Below are 26,248 nucleotides of genomic sequence, written 5' to 3'. Positions count from 1 at the left end.
TTTATTCAAGTTGGCACCCCTGCCTGTTATGTTGGATGAGTTTCAGTTAGTAAGGCTCAAGGATGTGGACCAGGTGCTTGCATCTGTCTGGGTGGCCACTTTGGCTCTGGATCCTTGTCCCTCTTGGCTAATAAAAACTAGCAGAGGAAGGGACAGCTGTCTGGGCCAGTGGGCTGATTAATACCTCCTTGTGAGAGGCAGTGGTGGGACCACTGCTCAAGAAACCCTCCCTGGATTTGGAAAATCTTAAGTAATTACTGGCTAGTTGCCAGTCTACCCTTCTCGGGCAAGGTCCTTGAACAGGTGGTTGTGAACCAGATCCAAGGGCTCTCGGAGGAAAATGATTTTTTAGATCCATTTCAATCAGGGTTTAGGCTCAGTTTTGGCACAGAAATGGCTTTGGTTGGCCTGTATCAGGGGTGCCAGTCCCTGAGGGCTGAGTCCTTTTGGGGACCCCAATAATTTTTGGGTAGGAGCCAGGCCCCCCAATGTTCAAAGAGCACAGATGGCCTACCAGACCCTTCCAACTCCTGGTTGTGTGAAGTTATTCATGCTGAAAGATCTGCTATGGCTGCCTATCAGCTCATGTTCAAGGTTTTTATTTATTAACATTTGAAGCCCTAAACAATTTGGGACCAGATACTCCCAGGATACTTCCAGTACAGACCAAACCAATCTTCCAAGGAGATCCAGCTTTACATAACCAGCAGATTATCACTTAGTAACAACACAGAAGTAGGCTTTTTCAGTGATAGTACTCACCCTCTGAAAAGCCCTCCCTTGGGTAATTTATAAGTGGAGATTGTAATGATTTTTAAACACGGCTTATTGAAGCTTTCCTGGACTCTGACCCTCAACTTTTAATTCTTGTTTTGTACACTACTCAAATTTTATTTGTGATATACACGTGTTTTATTTTTGTCTCATTTTTATCTTGCTTTTAGGATATTGAATTTTTTGAATTTTTATGTTAACCACTTATAGAATTTTTTTATTATATGAAGTGGTATAATTATAACTAATATATAAACCTTGGGACAAATTACTGATTCAGCATCCTATTTGCTTCCTTGCTGCAGTTCCTATAAGACAATTTAATTTAGGAATGCTTGCAGGGGGGAACCTATCCCAAATGGTATATGACATCTTTAAAATGGCAACTGTGGGTCCTGTTAACAACAGATACTCTACAGGTAATGCAAATAACAGATACACATATTTCATGTTGGCTTTTCTGTGTATGCATTTTCCTTTGTGCTTTTAAACTGCTGTAAGAGTATTTTGTGTATGTGCAAACTCTGCTATTACTGCATTTCTCCTCCCTTCAAAGAGCCATAGCCAGCAGAGATACAATATGTTTCTGAACTGACCAGAAACTTAATCTTATTTTTCATATGTTCTCTCTGGATGATGAGTCCCCACTTTCTTTCCTGCATTACATCATCTGCTTACTTCAGCCTCCTTGCTTAATGGAAGTGCTGGTGGTTAGCCGGCATCAATAAGTGCCTCGTCTCACTTTCTGTCACCAAATCCTTTAATACCTTGCACTCCTTTTTTCCTTTGTTGTTCTTTCTAGCAACATTGCTCCTGTGGGGGGCTCTTCTTGCATCCTTTAAATTCCATATGCTTCCCTGTGCTCTTTAGCACACTCCTCTCTACAGTGTCCATAGTTCAATGCTGTCCCATGAGGTATCATGTTATCTGGCTCAGGTTTAGAATTTGACAAGAGACACGGCTCAATTTCAGCAGCTGATCTGAACCCAGTCAGGTATCGCAAATGCCTCTTCCTATTTATTTCTGCTCACTCAGTTTTGCTATTGTCAGTTTGCTTTTAATGGATCTACTTAGTGTATAATCCATAGCCAGTCGGTTTTTATCTGTCAGTAAGCAATTTCTCCTGTCCTGTATTTCTCTCTTCCTCTTCATCTTTACACAAGTAGAGAGATAAATTATGCCCTCGATCTGTGGCCTGAATGTGCTGTTGCACTCAGGCTTCTAGTGGGAACAGGATGGTGGCCTGATCTAGCAGGACTCTCCTTATGTTTTTAAATTAAACAACCCCATACAGAAAATGAGGGTGTTTTCATAGCACACCACTCTTGGCATCAGCACAGATGAATTCTTAAGCTTCCCCAGCTTCCGTTGGTAGTGAATTAAATGTACACTTTGGAGGAGTCCTAGTGTGACAGCTCCACAAATTCCTCAGAGGACTTGTTTGTGCCTCAGGGCTTGTATACATGTATGCTTCATTTCCATGTTTGCAAGAAATAAATATTCATTAAATCACAACATGCACAAGGCTTGATATATTGAAAGTATCTTGGGACCCCCTCTGTGAATATAAATGAAAACAAAAAGATATATCTTTGATCTAATCTGTTGAGTTTTTGATTTGATGTATTTTTAATTTTTCCATCAGTTGGTCTGGACTCTTAGTTCTGACACTCCCATGATGCTTCCATAGACTTAAGTAAATTGGACAGCTTAGCTATATTGGCTTCTTTCCTGCCTAGTGATGGGTGAGCTGAAATAGACAATATCCTGAAGTACATTGCAGTGTGGAAATAGTGATGTACAGATTCAAATAGGTAAGTATGTGAGAACACACTAATACACAATGTGCAAAGCATAATATTGGCTTAAAAGAACCTAGCATTGGTGGTCTTTGGGGTCTCAAATTTCAACAGCACCCTGTGTGATTCACATATTTGGCCTTTCGCCATCCATTCTACATCATAGCTGACCAAACTGGTCACGTTCCCTTAAATTCACCTCTGAACCTAGTCATAAGTGGGTTTTTTTGTTCTTTGTTTCTGAAGACATGATTTAGAAATTATTGTAGCCTTCCCTTGTCAAAGAAAAAACACATATCTTTAGCAATGCCACATGCTAGAAAAAGAAACAAAGAATAACACCTCACTAATCTATATGCTGGATGTTGCCTTGCTGTAGGGGGGCTGCTTCAGATGTTACAAAATAGGCATGTAAAATGTCATGTTTGAAAGGTGAAGCCTTGCATGCATTTTGCAGATAAAAGCATGATTTATTTATACAGTATATGTTCCCATCATAAATGACATGTGCAAAGGAATAATTTCCTTGGTATAAAGTGTGAAGCAACACCTGCAGCTGGGTAGAACTATGGAAAGGTTGGTTTTTTTTAGTTGCTTAATTATAAAAATTGCTCACTCATTCCAAGGGTGGGTGATGGTTGCGGATCAGCCCAGCTCCTCGGGGTGGGGGTGGGGAGTGAGCGGCCTTCTCTTCCTCGTTTGTGGCCTCCAGCCACAGCCAGCCACAGGGGGAAACTGAATTGACCAACAAAAAATGTAAATCAAATGGACCAATAGTGGCCTTTTGGGAAAGCAGGGTTTCAGCGGTGGACTAGAGGGAGCAAGGCTTCACTCTGGTCCACTGCTACAGTATATAAAGGGCTGTTGCGCTGAGGGGTAGGCAGAGCATTTGGTGATAGATAGTCATGCAAACAGGGAGGTGGGTGACATTGTGGGTTAAACCACTGAGCCTAGGGCTTGCCGATCAGAAGGTCGGTGGTTCGAATCCCCGCGACGGGATGAGCTTCCGTTGCTCGGTCCCAGCTCCTGCCAACCTAGCAGTTTGAAAGCACGTCAAAGTGCAAGTAGATAAATAGGTACTGCTCTGGCAGGAAGGTAAACGGCATTTCCATGCACTGCTCTGGTTCACCAGAAGCAGCTTAGTCATGCTGGCCACATGACCCGGAAGCTGTACGCCGGCTCCCTCGGCCAGTAAAGCGGGATGAGCGCCGCAACCCCAGAGTCGTCCGTGACTGGACCTAATGGTCAGGGGTCCCTTTACCCCTTTTAGTCATGCAAACGTAACCAACTGTTTCATAGATCTTACATGTTCACAGAACTCAGGTGTCAATGTGCGATTACTGCAAAATATACAATTCACCCAGTCAGCTAATAGTTATAAAGCAGTTAGGATGAATATATGGAATCCAATTGTATGAATGGGCATCTATTAGCTTTTCTCTGTGACACCATTTTCATTAGTAGGTTGCTTTGGTTGTATACTTTATATTTTACTTTCTTCAGTAATGTTTGATTCTGGGTTGTTCTATTTGATGTTTTAATGTGTTGTTAACCACTTTGAGATTTTTTTTCTTACAAAAATTTAGAGTGGTATAGAACTGATATGAATAATAAAAATAATAATTTTTCATGCAATAATAATTTTTCTAGGCTTACAGCTATTTCCACTGGCTCAGCAGACCACTCATGAATAAATGTGGTGTTTTTTTTTTAACTCCTCCTTGCTACCACAAGCCAGATAACTATGCTACATCTATGTATATCAATGATTTTTTAATGGCCATTTCCCCTGGTACACTGCCAAATTGTTTTCCAGATACTACCAATCCCTACAAAAGGTATAGAATTTAATGTGGTTTTCCAGCTTGCGGCCCAGTATCAGTAGCAAGAACAAAACTGAGAAGAATGCTTATATTTATGTATTCTTTTGCATGCATTGGGATGCGGGTGGTGCTGTGGGTTAAACCACAGAGCTTAGGGCTTGCCAATCAGAAGGTCAGTGGTTCGAATCCCCGTGATGGGGTGAGCTCCCGTTGTTTGGTCCCAGCTCCTGCCAACCTAGCAGTTCGAAAGCACGTCAAAATGCAAGTAGATAAATAGGTACCACTCTGGCGGGAAGGTAAATGGCGTTTCCATGCGCTGCTCTGGTTCGCCAGAAGCGGCTTTGTCATGCTGGCCACATGACCTGGAAGCTGTACGCCGGCTCCCTCAGCCAATAACGCGAGATGAGTGCCGCAACCCCAGAGTCAATCGTGACTGGACCTAATGGTCAGGGGTCACTTTACCTTTAACTTTACCTTGCATGCATTAAATATTTTACACTGAACATATGACTGGCTCTGTCATATGACAATGTGACACAGCCTTAGTCTTTTGCCAAGTATTTCTTACATAAGATTTTTTTGTGGGGGTATAATTGATTGGATATACTGAGTTGAAATGGTTTGCTGTTTACCCATGCCTGTCTTATTACCATATGCTTTGTTCAGTAAGTTGAAAAAGCTTTCTAATTTTCTTCAGTCTAAACATTGGGGAACCAAGTCTGGATTCTCCCACCAACTTTCCATCAGGGAAAATTGTGTGTTGTAGCTATAGGCTGTCTTCCTGCCTTGGGGCCAAACTACAATTAATACATAAATTTGTCTTGCGGTTATAAAAGAGGGCTACATTGTCTGTGATGGAGGTATTGCTTTTCTCATTATTTTCCATTTACTAAAGCAAGACCATATGCTTTCTAGAGTGTTGCAGGTGTTTTTGTTTTTTTTAAGGTGAGCTGTTCATTCACAGTTTGTCACAGCTGTTGACCCAAATTCTTGCATTATGTATCTCTCTGCTGGGGTCCAAAACAACAGGTTTTCTCTTTCAAGGCAGCTTTGTACATTTGTGCAATTTAACTTGAAGATTTGGGCTACAATCTATATCAGAGTGAAGCACACTTTAGCCCATGGAAATAAATGACATTGTTTGTTGGCAATCCACATTGTAACTTTTCTTACATGTCTCAGTGGCACTTGTCAGGACAAGCATCCCAAGCAGTTGGCCAGGATGGCAATATTTGGATTCCTGCTTACATAGTCACACAATGTGATATGTAAAACTCAGGAGTAGACTACTGTACACGAATCGGATCATGCCCAATTGGATCATGCATAATTTGGGAATTGCTCTCTGTCATTTGCAAGCTGCAAGGGATCTTAGGATGGATTTTCCAGATGGTGCTGGGGGCAGCAAAAAGTCTTGAGCCAGCTTCAAGGCTTACACATACAATGGTACCTCGGTTTACAAACACAATTGGTTCCGGAAGTCTGTACTTAACCTGAAGCGTACTTAACCTGAAGCGAACTTCCCCCTTGAAAGTAATGGAAAGTGGATTAATCCGTTCCAGATGGTCCGCGGAGTACTCAACCTGAAGGGTACTTAACCTGAGGTATGAGTGTAATTGGTTCTGGAAGTCTGTACTTAACCTGAAGCATACTTAACCTGAGGCGAACTTTCCCATTGAAAGTAATGGAAAGTGGATTAATCCATTCCAGACAGGTCCACAGAGTACTTAAACTGAAAATACTTAAACCGAGGCGTACTTAAACTAAGATATGACTGTAGTTTCTAATCAACAGAATTATGTAATTGGCACAGTCTACACATTAAATGATGTGAGTGCATCTCAGTACAAACATGCAAGTTTGCAAATCTGAAGGTCATTTGTACTGAGGCCTAATTTTCTGAGCATGCTTTATTTGCTGGTAAAGTTGTTCTTTTAAATTTTTTTAAATGACCCATTTGACTGAAAATGTTTTTAGCAAACATTTGTAAGCTGTTCTGTCTCTCATATCTTATTCTTGTAAGCAATTATAGAAATATATATCAAGACAGCATTTTTCTTATATATAAGAAATGGTCATATTTCTCAACAATTTTCTCAAAAAATGTAATTCTCAAAGAAATACATTTTTCTTTCTCACTCTTGAGGATTTTTCATAAATAGGTAGTTCTCTAATCAACTTGTTTTAGGGAAGAGTCTCTTTAATAACTTTCTGACATTTCTCAGCAAGCTTTTATCTTGACAGGTAGCACTATGTTGTTGTTGTTGTTGTTTAGTTGTTTAGTCGTGTCCGACTCTTTGTGACCCCATGGACCATAGCACGCCAGGCACTCCTGTCTTCCACTTCCTCCCGCAGTTTGGTCAAACTCATGTTCGTAGCTTCGAGAACACTGTCCAACCATCTCGTCCTCTGTCGTTTCCTTCTCCTAGTGCCCTCAATCTTTCCCAACATCAGGGTCTTTTCCAGGGAGTCTTCTCTTCTCATGAGGTGGCCAAAGTATTGGAGCCTCAGCTTCAGGATCTGTCCTTCCAGTGAGCACTTAGGGCTAATCTCCTTCAGAATGGATAGGTTTGATCTTCTTGCAGTCCATGGGACTCTCAAGAGTCTCCTCCAGCACCATAATTCAAAGGCATCAATTCTTCGGCGATCAGCCGCCTTTATGGTCCAGCTCTCACTTCCATACATCACTACTGGGAAAACCATAGATTTAACTATACGGACCTTTGTTGGCAAGGTGATGTCTCTGCTTTTTAAGATGCTGTCTAGGTTTGTCATTGCTTTTCTCCCAAGAAGCAGGCGTCTTTTAATTTCGTGACTGCTGTCACCATCTGCAGTGATCAAGGAGCCCAAGAAAGTAAAATCTCTCACTGCCTCCATTTCTTCCCCTTCTATTTGCCAGGAGGTGATGGGACCAGTGGCCATGATCTTGGTTTTTTGATGTTGAGCTTCAGACCATGTTTTGCGCTCTCCTCTTTCACCCTCATTAAAAGGTTCTTTAATTCCTCCTCGCTTTCTGCCATCAAGGTTGTGTCATCTGCATATCTGAGGTTGTTGATATTTCTTCCGGCAATCTTAATTCTGGCTTGGGATTCATCTAGTCCAGCCTTTCGCATGATGAATTCTGCATATAAGTTAAATAAGCAGGGAGACAATATAAAACCTTGTCGTACTCATACCCTGAAATCAAATGGATGCTTGCTGCATGAATAAGAGCGATTTTAAAATATCAGCTCTGTAATTTTGTTTTTGTTTCTTCCCTTCTTTCAATCAGTGGAACAGAGCATTCCCTGCTGTGTTTGTAGTAGTAATTTATTGGAAATGTTTCAGTGGTTTTACTACTGTTTCAAGAAGCCTCATTCATCAGCCCGCATGTAGCGATGGATAATCCATGTGATGTGCCTGAATCTGGAAGATGAAACTGTTGTGAGATTCCCTCAACAGAAATTTCCTGAAACAACAGAGCTGTGCAAGAAATGATGATGTACTACATATTATTCGCCTCCCTTCATATCCCTCAACCTACTGTTTATATTAATTTTTAGATTGATTATGCAACTCTGATTATGCACATGACATTAAAAAAAACATTTCAGAGTGGAAAAAAGAGGTATGCATTTATTCAGTGCTTCAAAATGAGTAACACATAATCTTTTAGGAAACTCTGATCTACAACAATTTCTCAGAGGCAACAGGTGTAGGCCAGAGGATACTCCTTTAAAAAGCCACACTCTTCAGAGAGGAGGTGGTGGAGTTCAGGAGAGGTACTGCATATCACACTCACTCCATACAATTTGTAGTATATTTAAAGCACGTGGCTTTACCCAAAGAATCCTGGGAACTCACAGAGAGCTACAATTAGTTTGTTAAGTACTCCTAACAAACTACAGTTTCCTATGATTATTTGAAGGAAAGCAATGTGCTTTATGGTAGGGATGTCATAAAATGTGGTGTATGTTATGATTGGGGCAGGACTTATATGACCTCAGCCAGCCTCCACTTTTTGTTGTAGCACTTTGCACCTCCAAGGTGCTTCCCCACCATGCCCCATTGATTTGAAGAATAGAGAAAACAGTGGTTAGCAACCAAGAAAACCAGGTAATTGTGATGTGATATTTAAATCTAGTAAAATTGCTACATGTACACATGAACTTTAGAGTTCCCTTTGAAGAGGGATTGGTTCTTAAACCACTCTGTAAATGGTAACTCTGAAAAGGGAATAGGGAACTCCTAACAACTCTCAGCATGCGTAACAAACTGAAGTTCCAATGATTGAGGGTTTTTTGGGGGAAGGGGGAAGCAATGACTGTTAAAGTGGTATAACAGTGCTTTAAATGTTTGGTGTGAATGTGTCTTTAACAGAACAGTATTACATACCCAGTACATTTGAATGTGTGTGTGTGTGTGTGTGTGTGTGTGTGTGTGTGTGTGTGTGTATAATGTTATTTCAAGTACTGAATATATACTGGAAAACACTTATAATACATTTTACTAAACCAAGCAACCTAAAATTTCATTACCTAAATGATTATATTTGCAGGTTTTGCTCCAGGATAATGTATTAGTTGGTACAAATGAGCAGCAATCCTATTTTGGCATTCTGTTCATACTGGGCACTGGTCTACCCTCGAGTGAGAGTGCCAGGCAATGACCTGTGGGCACTGACTGGGAATAACAGAGGTGGCTGGCAGCCATTGCAAGTAGGAGGTGCTGTAGCTGGTTGCTGGTAACAGAGTTGTAAGTATGAACTGCAGGACCCAGGACAGCTCCCAAACATTAGTAGAAACTGAATGGAACTTAAATGTACTCGCCTAATGTCTTAGTCAGGACGCGGGTGTCACTGTGGGTTAAACCACAGAGCCTAGGGCTTGCCGATCAGAAGGTTAGTGGTTCTAATCCCAGCAACGGGGTGAGCTCCCGTTGTTTGGTCCCTGCTCCTGCCAACCTAGCAGTTCGAAAGCACGTCAAAGTGCAAGTAGATAAATAGATACTGCTCCGGTGGGAAGGTAAACGGCGTTTCCATGCGCTGCTCTGGTTCGCCAGAAGCGGCTTTGTCATGCTGGCCATATGACCTGGAAGCTGTACACCGGCTCCCTCGGCCAATAGAGCGAGATGAACACTGCAACCCCAGAGTCCGTCACGACTGGACCTAATGGTTAGGGGTCCCTTTACCTTTAATGGTGTGAATGGTGTGTCTTGTTTTGAGTTGACCTTGTTGTTGTTGGCACCTGTCTGCCTCAAGAGACGATGGAATGTGCCTCCGGGGGGTGAAGTCAAACCACTGTGTTAGCAGCAGTGGTTTTTGGGGCGCAAGCCTGGGCAGTGTGTATGGAAGTTCTGGGCTACCCAGATGACAAGATCCCCTCTCTTGGCCTTGCTGATGTGGTCCAAAGGAAAGCAGAGGAATATGTTTTGCATAAAAAGGGGGACCAGGAGTTACAGCTTGATTACAGTTGGAAATGAGGATTAAGGAGTTACCTTAACCCCAGAGTCGGTCACGACTGGACCTAATGGTCAGGGGTCCCTTTACCTTTACCTTATGTCTTAGTCAGTTAGAGTGAGGCCAAGACAGGTACCAAATCAAGACATGTGCCAAATGACATGTACCAAATGATTGCACTACTGTAGTCAGTAACATCATTTAACAGAAGGTGTGGAGATATACCCTGCACTGTGACTTGCCTCTGTTTGGGACAGTGTGAAATGCTCTGCCTTTGGATCAAGGCTGATCTTTATCTAATCTCCTGCTTCTTATCGTTACTCTGTAAATAGAATAATATTCTAGTTTGGCAAGCTGTTGAGTAAATGTGGGGAAAATGAGATAGTATTCACACCATTAAATTGTAAATTAGCGTTAGAATTTATTGCTCAGAGTGCAATCTTACAAAGTAGGCCCCAAAGAGTTCTGTGGGGCTTACTTTCAGGAAAGGATTGCAACTCTGTTAAATCTGCCATCCAGTATCCAGTTTTTCCTAATCCTGATGTATTCTTAAAGCATTAAAACAAGTTCAGATGTCTTGAAATAATAATGTAACTAAAATATGACTAAATGCAGCTAATATATTTTAGCCTTTCATTAACCCCTCTAGTATGATTCTTTTGTAATCTTGGCTGTTTATGAATTTGCTTAAGCAATACCTTTCTAGAGGTTGAGTAGTTTTGCTGCATTTCCCTATTTTTTTTAATTTAAAATTTAAAATAAACCCAGAACTTCGCCTTTAACACTAAAAACATTCAGCAATGTTAAAGATGATGTCTATTAGGGGATAATCGTAGGTAACTTCATAATAAAAGGATTTCTCTTTTTAGGAAGGAGAATATGCTGCAACTTTTGCAATTCCTGATTACCAGGGCAGGTGTGCAAACAAGGGTGGGGTAAATCCCCCTGTCTAATTTATAGAAGACCGGAGAAGGTACTTCTGTGATCGAATTCATAGCCTCTGGGATAAACCAAGTGTACGTGAGAGTAGTCACAGCCTTTCCCCCCTGCTTTTTTCTAAGCTCGAAACTGACATTAGAGACACTGGGAAATCATATATGTATGATCTGAAAAGTGGATATAAGAGGAAAATATACAACACCCCCCCACACACACTGAGCTTCAAGCCACGCTAGCCTCTGGTGTATTAACTCTTGTGCCAGCTTTTCAGATAAAAGACTTAATCCAAATCCAAAACCCTTCTGCTGAACCGGCCACTGTGATAAGGAGAAAGAGATGAATTTGCATAAACAGCACATAATAATAATAATAATAATAATCAGTAGCATAACTAAGGTCTCATGGGCTCTTTGGCCAGGAATAAACAATGTATTTCTATAAGCTTGTTTCTGTAGAAAAAAAATGTAGAAGAAGCTCTGAATTCAGTGTAGCAAATATCTCTAGTAATTTAATAAGCATACAGAATATGAATAGCCCCTCATTTGAAGTACTGTACAGTAACATCATATCTTGTTCAAAATGTGTTTTGAAAAACTATTATTATTCTTTTATTATTCATACCCCGCCCATCTGGCTGGGTTTCCCCCACCACTCTGCGCGGCTTCCAACAAGTACCAAAATACATTAAAATATCACAGATTAAAAACTTCCCTAAACAGGGCTGCCTTTAGATGTTTTCTAAATGTCAGGTAGTTGTTTATCTCCTTGACCTCCGATGGAAGGGCGTTCCACAGGGCGGGTGCCACTACCGAGAAGACCCTCTGCCTGGTTCCCTGTAACTTGGCTTCTCGTAGCGAGGGAACTGCTAGAAGGCCCTTGGCACTGGACCTCCGTGAACAATGGGGGTGGAGACGCTCCTCCAGGTATACTGGACCAAAGCCATTTAGGGCTTTAAAGGTCAACACCAACGAAAGTATCCAAAAGAAGACAGAGAGTAGGAAGCCTACAAATGCACCCTCTGTTCTTACAACACCAACATTAACTCTCCAGAAAAAGCATGCTAAAACAATTGCTTGAGGGCTAATTTTCATACCTAAACAAGCCCATGCCCACAAACCATTATGTCTTTGTCAATTAAAACTGTTTCCTTTCAAAACTGTTCTGAATTTTCTAGAAGTTGACCTGCTAAATGTGGTTTCCAATTGTTGTTTTTTTGGTTTTTTTTAAAAAGATACCAGTTCTGCATTTGGTGGCTGGAAGGGGACTGTAATTTTGCAATGGTTTCCTCTTTGTAAAAATAATTTTGCCACTGGGATAATATTATTCAACCAAGGATGAAGTATGGCGCATGTCTCCACAAATTGCATGAGCTAGGAACTGGTTTAGTGGACTAATTAAATGATTTTTTTTTGTATGGATTTACTCTGATGCTTTATAGTGCAATCTTATGCATGCTTACACAGAAGTAAGTCCAGTAGAGGTCAATGGAATTTACTCCCATCCTAAGGCAGCCTTAGCAAAGAAGCTATTTGTCACTTGATAAATTTGCCTGCAGATGCATGTGCTGTTTACACATGGCAAGACAGTTTCAGATGTGGCAGCAATTTAATGCAACCTTGGTGTTAGGTGAGAACTGCAGCAGTTACTGGTCAGTCACATAAACTAGGCTATCTCATGTGGAAGAATGTACATTACTATCATAGGGGCAATGTGCAATTGAAATAAGAAGGCAAACAGCAGAATGAATAGCTTTCTCTCTGTCTTAAAAAAATGAGCTTTAGAAAACTTGTTTAAAACACTCTCATAAAGAAGCCAAGGCACAACTTTTCATAGCAATAAGCTTGTGCGTCTCCCCTCACCCTGCTCCCTGATTCACTGCAGTCATGGGAAATTATTTCAGAGTGTTAAATTTAAGATAAGAACTGGGACCAGCTAAATAAGAGCAGAACGTATCTTCAAGGCAAACTTTCCTATTAATATGAATTAATTATACAATGTGACAGAAAATCTTGGCCTTAGCTGTTAATGCTCTTTTCATCTAAACTGGTTTTTCACTGATATCTGTATATTAATTTCATGAAGTGTATTTATTTAAATTCCAAATTAATAAAGTTTGCCACAGATGGTAAGAAGCATTTAATTGACTTCCCCCCTATTTTTCACACTTTAGTTAAAAAGAAAACTGTCCAATTAATTATGAGCCACGTATATCTTCAATATTGAAAAGTATCAGGATTCAGAATGTTCTTCAATTTTCTTCATGTAGCTGGGTAACAAAACTAATATTTACCTAATCCAAGGTAGTCCTTGTGTTTTGATATTCTGCAAACCACTCTTCCTCATCTGAAATTTATTACTGGTGTTGCTTTACATAACACAGTCCAAATTATTTTTAAAAGTTCTAATAACAAAAATCTTACCCATGTATTGTTTTGAAGTGTGGTATGTCCAGCTGCTGAGACTATCCCACACTGACGAAGTCTGACAACTGTATGTTGCTGCTGTATGTAATTCTTTCTTCAGAAATGATTAAAACTTTTTAGGCCTTAAATGCATTTAGGAGATGATTTGCATAAACACATTTCATGCAAAGTGAGGTTGTTGTTGCTATTGCTGTTGTCAGTCACTGTATAAGTCGATGTTTGTCTTTTCTAAGGAATAAAAAGCAGAGACACCACCTTGCCGACAAAGGTCTGTATAGTTAAAGCTATGGTTTTCCCAGTAGTGATGTATGGAAGTGAGAGCTGGACCATAAAGAAGGCTGATCGCCGAAGAATTGATGCTTTTGAATTATGGTGCTGGAGGAGACTCTTGAGAGTCCCATGGACTGCAAGAAGATCAAACCTATCCATTCTTAAGGAAATCAGCCCTGAGTGCTCCCTGGAAGGACAGATCGTGAAGCTGAGGCTCCAATACTTTGGCCACCTCATGAGAAGAGAAGAATCCTTGGAAAAGACCCTGATGTTGGGAAAGATGGAGGGCACAAGGAGAAGGGGACGACAAAGGACAAGATGGTTGGACAGTGTTCTCGAAGCTACAAACATGAGGTTGACCCAACTGCGAGAGGCAGTGGAAGACAGGAGTGCCTGGCGTGCTCTGGTCCATGGGGTCACGAAGAGTCGGACACGACTAAACAACAACAACAACAACAACAACAATGAATAACTACTTCCTGACCAACATACATTTATGAAGCCTCACATTTCTGTGTAAACTAAAATATTGAGATACAATACGGAAGCTGAATCAGTGGTGGGTAATGTTTTAAGATAATGCTCTTTATAAAACCTACATAATTCCTGTACCCTGATTGGAAGACTACCTTTTATGATAGAGCCACATCTTGAATCTCTTATCTCCTTCCCTGTTCTGATTTTAGTATTTATCTCAGCCCTTCTGTCTTTCTACACCCTTCACAAGTGCCATTGCATAAGTACCTGATTCAGTTCTCTGGAATGGCAGATATTTTGCTGAATAGGCCAGATACTCAGTTACAGTGCATTTGCCCTTCTAGTACTGTACTAACTTCTTGCAAAGGTGACCAAGATAAATTTACTTTTGTGACCTTTGTACATAGAACAATTCTTGCAGCTCAAATGGATGGTTGCTATGTTCTCTTAATAACTTTTCATATATACCAAAATAAACAAATCTGCTTTCCTGCTCCTAAAAAAGCAATCTCAGTTGTTGAGCCCTATGAACAAACTTGTTAACAAATGTTAACTGAGGACAGCATCTCGATGTAACGATGAGATTTGATGCTTTTTTCTTTTTAAGTTGCCTGCATTTTCCTGTTAACAAAAAGCATATGAAGTGACATGTAAATAGTGCGTAACTCCATGCGAGTTTTTGCAATGCAGATGTCTCTTTTGTGTTGATAATTTTGTCACTGTAGACCTCTTCCTTCCCACAAGGGGGCAAAAGCAGAACCTTACAATATGATGTACTTGCTGTACACAGTATATAAGAAAAACCAGTCTTTTCTGAAGGAGGAATTTGATATTGAAAAGATTTAAAACTGAAATAAGAACTATTGAAGCAAAGATGTGCAGAGTTTTTGCAGTGACAGATTTAAATATGTCATAGTCCCATCTGTAACTTTAATGAGATTTTTGGACCTTTGAGGCTTTTCTGGATGAAGATTTTGGTGGGGAAACAAACCACAATCTGCCAAGTTACAAGAAGATCAGAACAAATGCTCTCTCACAGATTTTCAAGGATAAGGAGATAATTCTTCCCCTCTCCTCAACTGAATCCATGAATTAAAAAAAACCTGCTTTGTTTATTTTCTTCCTTATTTGTTGTAAATAAACATTGCTAAGGAACAGGGGATTGCTATACCTTTACACAAGGGTTTTCTTACACATAGCTTATTTCTTTTACAACTGTTAAGGAGAATACAAAAATTGGGGTACCCTGCTTAGAGGGTTTCCCAACTTTGTCAGGATCTGGTTCTGTCCAAAATCTGTCAGGTTCAAGAAGAGACCGCAGCCAAGTCAAAGAGCAAAAGAGCAGCTATTAAGCCTGATTGTTAATTGTCACAACAATGTTTCAACTCCTAAGCAAGCAAAGAAGAAGAACCCGCAACAAAAGTTACAACTACTTTTAAAAGCAACCACAGTTTCCCACAATACATTGCAAGAAGCATCATAAAAATGTCAGAAACATGTCATAGAAGGGGGGTGATGACAGGTAGAAATCTGAGTCCCATGCTTCCCCTTGTCACTCAAGGCAGTGATTATACACCTGTCTTTCATCTTTTAAAGAAAGTATTTACAGTTTCCTTTATCTTGAATCAGTTGGTACCATCTATTATTGATGCACCTCGTGAATTCCCACCCTGAGATGAGTTCTGTACATTTATTGTGAGTCTGATGGGCTTCTGTCTGGCTCTTTGTCATGTGTGATATTGCCCAATCTGCCAATCAGGAGGGGGATTTGGCGATTATGGCTGACCCTGACCCACCCCCATGGCTACTCAGGTCTTCTCCCCTCTACCTGTGTACAGCATCTTTATTACCTTTAGAACTGAATGAAACCATTTATTTGGCTATTTTGGGAGAAATTCTATATTTCAGAAAAGGGGGTTTCCTTGACTTATTCTGGTAAGAGGGTTGTAGGCATTAGTTCCTGAGAGTTTGAATGGGTTCACTGTGTATCCATGTGTGTACTTTGTTTCAAGAACCTGCAATGGCTCTGATGAATTGGTTGCATACCCAGGGCCGTCTTTATCCGGGGGGTTGCAAGGGGTGCGGGGCACCTGGGCGCAGAACTCGGGGGGGGGGGCGCCAATTCCTGACAAGTCAGGAAACAAAAGCATTTTTCCCCACTGCGTTGTCGTTACAGGTGAGCGATTTGTTGGGAGACCTTTCATCCCAGCTCAGCTTCCTTAGCTTTCATTTTCAGCCAGTGCAAAATGGACTATGGAAAAGATTAAATGTTTTATCTTAAGCTCAAATGCTTGATCTTACAGATGTTTTATGGCTCCTTTCCTAGTAGTTCTTCCAAGAATAGAGCATTATAAGCTCTACAGATCTCAAGTGGGCATAGTTAATTATTTTTCTCTGGTACACTTTTAATGGTTCACCATTGGTAAAGAAAATGCAGAACAGAAGTTTATTCTAGAAGGTTTTACAATATTGTGTGAAAAATCTTTTTGGTGCAGTGAACAGGCATAGTTTAAGGATATAGTGATTTGAAGCAGGGAAAGGGAACTGTGATAGACCATTTGCCTGTCATGCAGAAGATTTCAGGTTCGATCCCTGGCATATTCAGGTACAATTGGGAAAGTCCCCCATCTTAAACTCTGGAGAGCCATTGTCAGTCAGTTTAGGCAGTGCTGAGATAGATGGACCAATGGAAAACAGCTGCTGATATGTTCCTAGATGTGGTTTATGCCCTATCAGTTATAAAGAGGTGCCTAGAAAATAGCATTTTTGCTGATCAGAAGGTCAGCAGTTCAAATCCCTGCGATGGGGTGAGCTCCCATTGCTCGGTCCCAGCTCCTGCCAACCTAGCAGCTCGAAAGCATGTCAAAGTGCAAGTAGATAAATAGGTATCGCTACAGCAGGAACGAGCTGGGACCGAGCAACGGGAGCTCACCCCATCGCAGGGATTCGAACCGCTGACCTTCTGATCAGCAAGCCCAAGAGGCTCAGTGGTTTGACCCACGGCACCACCCGTGTCCCACTCAGTGGGACTTACTCCCAAGTAAATGTGTATTGAATTGGAACCCAACCTGACTTTGGTTTTCACGGCTAGATCTTAAAATAGCGACCACATTTAGTTTATGTAATTTGGATTAAATGTTACAGATGGGAAGAAATATAATCTGGTACTTTCGAGGTCAACAGACTCTCCTTTTTATATGAATGCAATTAATTTAAAGAGGATTTTAACCACATGAATTCTGTTTGAATAAAGCACATGAAAAAAGTGTGCTGTGTTTACTAGCTGCTAAGTGGTCTAATAGAATCATTAACAGAATACTATTTCACCACTGATTTCGAGGACTTGAATGTGATTGATAGATTTGATTTTTTAAGTGTGAACACACATAGTGAACTTATGTATTAACTGATGAAAAACAGGCATTCAATAGAAATGGACTGGATTTGCCCATCCCTATTTTGCCAGGCTGTAAGCAACTCTCTTATAATTGTCACATAAAGGAAAGTTTGAAGGCTGAGGTTATATCAACCATAGTTCTGTGCAGAGGGCTAGAAAACTCAGCCCTTCACCATACTTCAGTTCCCAAAATTCTTTGGGGAAGCCATGACTGTTCTTTGGCACCTTGTGGACTAACTGCATATGATGGCAAAATGGGAGACAGGGATATTGCATTGCATGCCCTTTGAATTCACATTGCATATATCATTCTTCTTTCATTGTATAAAGTGAAATCTTATAGCAGATTGATACTTTTTGTGAGTTTTCTTCCACTTCTGACACAACTCAGCACCTGGAACAATAGGAGGATCATTGAAACAAAGGAAACTGTTTTACCCTGAGTCAGACTATTAGTCCATCTAGCTCAGTATTGTCTACACAGACTAGAAGTAGCTCTCCGGGTTTTAGGCTGAAGCCTTTCCCAGCCCTACTTGGATATGCTGGGAATTGAACCTGGGACCTTCTGCAAGCAAGGCAGATGCTCTATTATCACAAAGTTATGGCCCTTTCCTATGTCAATGTAGACATCACTGGGACAAACGTGTGAACATGTGGGCTAGGAAGAGCACATCTTTATTTGAGACTATGTCGTGCCACATGATGCCCCATATTTTCCTGACGCATATGGAAAGCATTGAGGCTGTGCTCCTAGCGGATTTATGTTGCCCATGACTCACTTCCATAAAGCAGTGTGCTCAACACACAAGCCTGGTAGACCTTCATCTTGGTATTGGTCATTAGCATCACATTATTGTATACCCTTTTCAAGAGGCAAGCCATTTCTGTAGCTGCCTTACTAATAGGCTTGTCCAGCTCAGTGTCAATAGAAAGGTTGCTGGTTATGGTGGAGCCCAGGCAGACAAAATTGTCTACCACCTCAAGTATGTGGTCAGCAATGCTGATGCATGGAGTGCTGGTGATGTCCTGACCAAAAATGCTGGTCTTCATCAGGCTGATGGGGAGGCCAAAGTCCATTCAGGTTTGGGCAAAATGGTTGATGAGCCTCTATAGAGCTTCCTCGAAGTGCACTGTCAAGGCTGCATCCAGTTAAAACATAAACATCTATTTAATTAAGGAACATAACATCCATAACAAGTAGTCACTGTATACAGAATGCTCATATCCCAAGTCTTTTCCTTCACAACCATGCTAACTCCTTTACATATGCTTTCTTTAACTTTCTCATTGCATTCCCTCTGTCTCTGTGTCTTTTGTAGCCACTGTCTTTTTCAAAGCCCCTAATGGGACAATGCCTTTTAGGCCAACCATTGTTTACCTGTCGCTCACTGTAACTCAGCCCAACATTCTATTCCTCTTGTGTCTCATTCTTCTGCCCACTCTTCTGCCACAGAGTCCTTATCCCATTGACAGTTCTCTTGAGGGTTCCCCCCCCTTCCGATTTCACCTGCACGCGCTTCTTATTAAAAGTTGACTGGGACATAGTTTCAGTTTCCTCTTCCTCTCTATCCTTCATTCTATCAAGTGAAAATCCAATCATTCTCCTTGGGCCCCTTAGTCATATTCACAATTTAAAACATCAAAGCCAGAGCAAAGCTGTCACTTTGTACTGTGGGGAATTGTTGGTCCTTAACGGGTTTCTAGAACATATTCTTTTCTACTGTCCATTGTACAACCAGCTACACAAAGTAAGTAAGTAAGTAAGTAAGTAAGTCAGCAAGCAAGCAAGCAAGCAAGCAAGCAAGCAAGCAAGCAAGCAAGCAAGCAAGCTTTTTTCATTTTAACACAGAACTGAGTCTCTTAGCATTGCAACCATACTAAACTGGACTGCATAAAGTGTGACCCAGAGTACCTAGTTAAGATTCAAAGGACATAGAAATGTAATGCAGACATTTCATCCTTCCTCATCTTCGGGTGAACAACAGCACTTCTCACCATGCAGCAGTTTGGGAGAGTTTCAAAATTTGTTGTGGGGCATATGGATCTGTTGTTTGGTGAAAAGCTAAAAGCCTAATCATGCTCATGCATGCATCTGCATTATGCCTAAAGCGTTTGCTGGAAAGGTGGCATTCTGACATCTTAATAAACAATAGTGTGTGAAGCTGCAATTCTAGCCCCACTTAACCTGGGCATTAGCTCCATTAAATTCAATGGGTCTTTCTTCTGAGTAGATCCACTTCATCTGCATATTTTCAGATGATGAAGAAGCTCAACTAAAGATACTTTTTGCTACTGAGCTAACTATACCATCCATTTTAAGTGGACTCTGTTTTGTGCACACTGCATTATAATGGAGAGCTTCATTCTGACTGGATTTGAATTAGAACTCTTAAGAGTTCTACTTCCCTTCTTTGTTTAGTGAGGAAGACTCTCTCTACTTTCATGCCTCTCCCTCTTCCCCACCCCATCTTGCATTTTACAGGAATGTAGGAAACTGCCTTATACAGAGTCAGACCTTTGGTTCTTCTACCTCACTGTCATCTACACTAATGACCGCAGCTCTCCAGGGTTTTGGACAAGGGTTCCCAGCTGTAGCTGGATGATTCTAAAATGTATTTTCTGAGTTGGAAGCTTTCATTTAAAATTGTACAGCTCAACTACAACATGGGAAATAAAGGAATTATTTCTCTATTGTTCATTTGTAGATGCAAATCTATGAGATGAGGCATTTTGTTGTAGGAAGAAACTGTATAGAATTCATACACTTTCACAGCAGTCTCCCGAGGAATGGCGCATTAGGGGGGGGGATCCATATTTTTTCCAAGCTGCCTCATGAGGGATGACACTTTAGAACAAACACACAGCCATTTCCTTTTTAAGTTAGCAACATTAAATCGCCTGCAAGTGGGTGAGGAAGACAATACGCAAATGAGCTGAACATAGGTCATATGTGCCATGAGGAACATCTTTTCATTTATGCCGGGAGTAAAAACTGTATATCCCCCCCCCCCGCCCCATGAACAGGTTTACCATGCCAAGCAGCTCTCTATAGTCCCACCTTTACATCTGTGAAAAGCTCCTACCCATTCACTGCCATGGGACAGAAAGATTATGTTTTCTTTGGCATTAAATTCACTAAGCAGCATTTCAAGGTTGGACTGTTTACTACAATATCCAGGGCGAGATGAGGAACTTGAGGCCCTCCAAATTTTGCTGGATAACAAATCCGATCATCTCTGTCCATAAGCTGTGTTGGTTGAGACTGACGGAGTTCAATACCGTGTTTCCCCCCTTTTTAAGACACAGTCTTATAACTTTTTTCCTCAAAAAAACACAGGGTGGCTTACTTTCGGTGGGATGTCTTATTTTTTTAATTACCGATATGGTTTTTACGGCTCAGGGCACTGGCTCAGGGCGCTGCTGGGCTCTCTTGAGTGCTCGGCGCTGCAGCAGCCACCGGTTCTGGGCGGCGGGGCGGCAAGCGTCCTTGGCCGGGCGAAGTGGAGGCCGCTGGCTCAGGCGCTCTGCCCGCCGCTGCAGGGCGCTCCAAGCTCCTTGGCCAGGCCAGACAAGGGAGAAGCAGTGAGCCCAGCGGTGGCGGCATGCACGGAAGCGGCAGGGACGGCGGTGGACGAGAAGGTGGAGCGCGGGGATGCAGCCAGCAAGGCGGGAGGAGCACGATCAGCTGTTAAGCAGAGCTCTTGGAGCGCCGCTTCACAGCTGATCACACTCCTGTAATGCCGGCCGCAAGGAGTGACTCTGTGAGTGGAGGTGCCTGTGGGGGTTGCGGAAGTATGGCTTATTTTCGGGGTATGTCTTATATTTCTCAAATGCTTAAAAACCCTGCCATGGCTTACTTTATGACAACGGATTAAAAAAGGGGAAACAGGGCCATTTGAATTGCCAGAGGTTCCCCATTCCTGATCTAGGGGAACTAAAAGAAGTATATAGAAGGGATTTTATGAAGAGACTCTAAGTTTGTAAAAGTTTTCTTCTGCACAAAATTGTGTTGTTTTTTCAAAGCAAGCTTTGAAAGTTCAAAGCAAGCTCTGAAAGTTCAAAGCAAGCTCTGAAAGTTCAAGCAAACTTCTGGCCTGAAAGCAGGATTTAGTCAGTGACCTGGTGACCATAGAAACTGAAAACCACCAATGGCTTGGTTTTATGGAATTATTCACTTAGGAATAGTCTCACTCAACTGACTCAGTGAGATTATTCAAGAAATGCAATTAACCCGCCTGCCTCTCCTGTTCCCATGTGTAAACATGTATCTCGCAGGAAACTGGTGAGGAGCAGATGTTAGGGGTCATCTGTTGGCATTACTTGAAATGGTGATCTGTAACAGAAATTGCCTGTGTGCTTATGACACTGGTAAACCTCTGGGAAAATATATTTCAGCTCACTCTTCAATTACGCTTGCTTGGAAGCATGCTGTATTTGAATCCTAAACTGAGGTAATGTAAATGCAAATGCAAATGAAATGACTTCATATTGTAAGGGACATAAAGGTGACTCTGAATAACAGTTTCCATAAAGCAGATTAAAAACTTTTATCTCTCAACACTTTCTAACAAAAAAGAGAGAGGAAATTTAATAACAGTTATCCAAAGAAGAAAACATTTCTTACTTTTACTCCCTACCTGTGGCTCAATATTGGTGATTTTTGCTTTAGAGCTAAGGTTCTCAAATGTTCTGAGGAGGGGTCCAGTGAGTGGTCAAGTATGGATCTGATTAATAATCTGAGATGGAGTCTATTGAGAGCTGATGTAGATGCAGGATATACAGTACATAACTACATGTATCTACTATATATTCTGGAAAGTTGTTTCTCTGTTTTCTCGGTATTTGGAGGCTTTTTGAGCTATTTCCACCCAATTTGACATGAGGGTTCCTGTGGTGATTTGGGGCTGGATTGTGGGTCAGGCTGGATCCCTGGGTCCGGGGGTGGGACTGTGCACAGCCATAAAACAGAGTGCAGTATTTATTTCTAAATCACAAATTTTAAAATTTATTTTTGGTTCCTTAGAATTGTTGGCCAACACTGTGTACTGTTTCAGCTAGTCTATTGTGCGTTTGGGAAAGTTTCTTGATTGCCTTTTTCCTATGCATTTGGACACCATTTTGCGTGGTGATGCCTGAGATGAAGGAGCAGTTTTTAATCTGTTTGGATATAATCATGTACCCTTTTGAACCAAGGTGGTAGACTGAACCTTTTAAAACTGCACTGATTTTAACTACTGATTTCAAAATTGCAGAGTTTTCTTTGAAGCAAAATAAAAAAAAAATTCCTTCCAGCAGCACCTTAAAGACCACTTAGTTGGTCTTTAAGGTGCTGCTGGAAGGAATTTTTTTATTTTGTTTTGACTATGTCAGACCAACACAGCTACCTACCTGTAACTAGAGTTTTCTTTGTTTGTTTCTTATAATTTCAGAGCAACACCAGGTATAAGGCTGCTAATTTTAGACATATTTTTAAAAAACTCCTGCCATGGGGAACTTCCCTAAGTTAAGAAAGATGTGCATACCTTACCAAGAGAGTTTGAACATCTACTACGTAGCTTGGATGTGGCTATGACTTTGCAGGGATAGGTCTTCCAGTCTTTGCTTTACTCTGCTTCTTTCCCCCTTCACCATCTGTATACTGTGGTTGCTGCTAGTGATCCTTTTGTGTCATGATCATCTCTTGTGTCTGACAGAGTACCAGGCAGGCAGCACACATAGCAGTGCATCACAGGGCTGCACTGTATGGTCTGCTCTCAACTCTGCTGGTGGTGGTCCTTCTTGAGGAATTGGGGCACTCAGTTGCCTGGCACTAGCAACCAGACATGGGTTAAACGCCAAAGCTCATGTAGCTCTTCAAATGTGTACTTGAGCAGGGGCAGACAGCATGTTGTCTGTCCTCTTGATGGTGTTGGACTATAGCTGCCTTCATCTCAGACCATTGGCCGTCTGTCGCTGATGGTGGTCCAACAAGATGATCCGAAGGGCACCACGTTGGCTAGCCCTGTACTTGAGCGTAAAGGAGCTAACTGGTTGTGTTTCTCCCTAGCTGCTTAAAGATTCTGGTACCTGTTACTGTATATACCAACTACATTTCCACTGAATGTGATTTTCAAAATGAGTGATACTAACAAACTTGCATCTCAATCATTGTCTCTTTTGTTGTTCAAACTTGTCTATTGCTCATGTACCTATTTAGTATAGCTTTTGGTTTAGAAGAAGAGCTTTGTTGTTGGTTTGAATAAAATGATTGCATTATTCAGCCTTTGATCATGTACTAATTAACTCAAGTACTCTGTGTATAGGGATCGGGAAGATTGATAATCCAATAAAATGAATGGATTAGAGAGTAAATCCTTGAACGCTGTTGTTCTTGCCTTCATGCTTATCTTTTTTTTTTGCAAGACAAATGCCATTTCCAGGTGTAGTGCTTGTAAGATGTTTGATTAAAATGACATTTTCCTTCTAAGACGTTTTAGCTGCTTAGTTAATTGAATAATTGGACACTTTGCTAAAATATTTTTCATAATGCTGGATCTGGCAGGCTATTCTCACATTCTTATGATCTTAAGCAAACACACATTCAAGCCCCTTTCAGACCTTGCCTCTGAACCCAACAAGATGGGAGGTGGAGGGGCAGAGCCAATGTATACAGCCGTAATCCCCGAGGAGGACTTTAGACTGGTGAAAATGTGGTGCTGATTGAAGGAAAGAATAGATATTTCTAATGGAATAGAATCCCCACTTCATGAAGCAACATAATTGATATATAAAGTGTGTTTAAACATTAATTTCAAAAGATAGGCATAATAGTTATGTAGAAATAACCTATAGCCTTACTATATATGTCCTTTTTCCTTTTCAGAGAGAGACCAAAGGCCAGTTTCTCATAGATCATGTCTGCAATCATTACAGTTTGCTGGAAAAAGACTACTTTGGCATTCGCTATGTGGATCCTGAAAAACAGCGGGTATGTATATGAACTCTGAACAGAGTGCATTTGCCAATTTGTGTCAGGTCTGTAAAACTGCTAAGCTGGCAAGCAGAACCAAGAATTTATTCTCATTTTCTATTTAGTCTTTCATTGCCCTAGTATAGATTCCTCAAATTGTGATGTCATAAGGGTCAGGGGTAAGTGTTAAATCCCCATTTATTGTGTTGATGAGCAATCTGCAATTCACTAGGACAAGTGCAAGGGTTTTGCTGTGTGGGATGGTTAGGACCCTGCCAGTCTTTGAGCTGAGATACACATTACAGTTGCCATGGGGATCAGTATCCCTGTAGCGGCTATAATGTGTAGCCTAGCCGTATCTCTTCCCTGTTGCTCTGTCAACCCTTTTTATAGCATGACCAGGGGAGCCACAACTGTAGAAACTGAAGACCCACAGATCTACTTCCACATTGTGCCGCAGCGTTTTGATACTAGCCTTTTCATGGTCTGGAACATATATAAACAGTGTTGGATTTACATATAAGCTAAACAAGCTATAGCTTAGGGCCCCACTCTTGCCCCCCCCTCAGATTTCACTATTAATATACTTCTTAATTGTATTTCAGTTCAACAGTTACTTTGATAAAATACATACCGTATTTTGTTATGTGCAAATGGCTTTAGATACCTATTAAGTCCATGAATTACCATATAGCTTATATTCAACACAAAAAACAGCGGCAATTTGTTGTTGACAAAGGACAGCTGGACATATAAAGGGCCCCATTACCGTCAGTAGCTTAGGGCCTCATCAAACCTAAATCCAGCCCTGTATATAAATTCTTATTGTTTTCACTATAGTTCATACCATTAGAGCCACATTGGTATTTGGGATATAAGGTACCTTTGAAACTAAGATAATGGTTTCAAAATACACATACCAAGAATTAATGAATTAAAGAATTTAAGTTTTGCACATTGCTCCACCCAGGGGACCCAGGTGGCGCTGTGGTTAAACCACTGAGCCTAGGGCTTGCTGATCAGAAGGTCGGCGGTTCGAATCCCTGTGACGGGGTGAGCTCCCGTTGCTTGGTCCCAGCTCCTGCCAACCTAGCAGTTCGAAAGCACGTCAAAATGCAAGTAGATAAATAGGAACCGCTACAGCGGGAAGGTAAACGGCGTTTCCATGTGCTGCTCTGGTTTGCCAGAAGCGGCTTTGTCATGATGGCCACATGACCTGGAAGCTATACGCCGGCTCCCTCGGCCAATAATGCGAGATGAGTGTGCAACCCCAGAGTCGGTCACGACTGGACCTAATGGTCAGGGGTCCCTTTACCTTTACCTTTACATTGCTCCACAGTTTTAATCAAATCATACCCTCCCCACTGCTCTGGGTTAATCTTCTTAGATTAAAAAAGTGGGGTTACGAATATAAATGTTGTGTTCTGAGAAGCTACAGCCTAGAAGGTTGCAAATGTAATGCAAGATTTGCGACTGCAAATAAATCACAGGAACAATAAGGCTGGAAGATACGGCTGGCAAGTGGCTGTTGCAAGTCTTAGAGTTGCAAACAATAGAATCTTTAGAAAAGCTTTCAAAGCTTTTTTCAAAACTACAGTACTGTATAAATCTTCCAGCAAAGGAAGCCTCCTAATTTAAGATTATAACAATGAGAGCTGTTCACCAGTGACCTCAGTAAATGACTATTAATATTGTGTATTAATAGACAAACATTTAATTTTATACTGCGTAAGTGGCAAAATTCTAACAGTGTTCCTGTTGTGCATCACAGAAGTTGATGCGCCCTTCCTGCTAAGGATTGAAAACAAGCAATAGAAAAACTCAGTCTCCTCATGCTTAACATCCTATTCATTTTAAATGAAGAAATAAAATTACTTCCATTTTTAGTGATTTTGAAAAAGTAATTTTTTAAATCTTCTGCATGGGGTTTTGATGTCCATTACATCTGTCTACCTCAATC

General features: G+C 41.1%; 1 protein-coding gene across 3 annotated transcripts in view; it reads left to right on the top strand.

Annotated features, from left to right (window-relative positions):
- The window catches only part of FRMD3 (FERM domain containing 3), a 126,389-nt gene that overhangs the window by 28,649 nt on the left and 71,492 nt on the right, over positions 1–26,248 (top strand). For 2 of the 3 annotated variants that reach the window (XM_088652689.1, XM_060280078.2), the window contains exon 2: positions 24,202–24,306. In XM_088652689.1, coding sequence (XP_088508815.1) covers positions 24,202–24,306 — 105 coding nt within the window. Of the gene's footprint in view, positions 1–24,201; positions 24,307–26,248 lie in introns of those variants that run through there. The other variant, XM_088652690.1, reaches the window with a different exon arrangement.

This window comes from Zootoca vivipara, chromosome 10 (genome assembly GCF_965207765.1).
Source record: "Zootoca vivipara chromosome 10, rZooViv2.hap1.1, whole genome shotgun sequence".
NCBI lineage: Eukaryota > Metazoa > Chordata > Lepidosauria > Squamata > Lacertidae > Zootoca > Zootoca vivipara.
The sequence above is the reverse complement of the archived record's forward strand: the minus strand, read 5'-3'. Positions and strand labels throughout refer to the sequence as shown.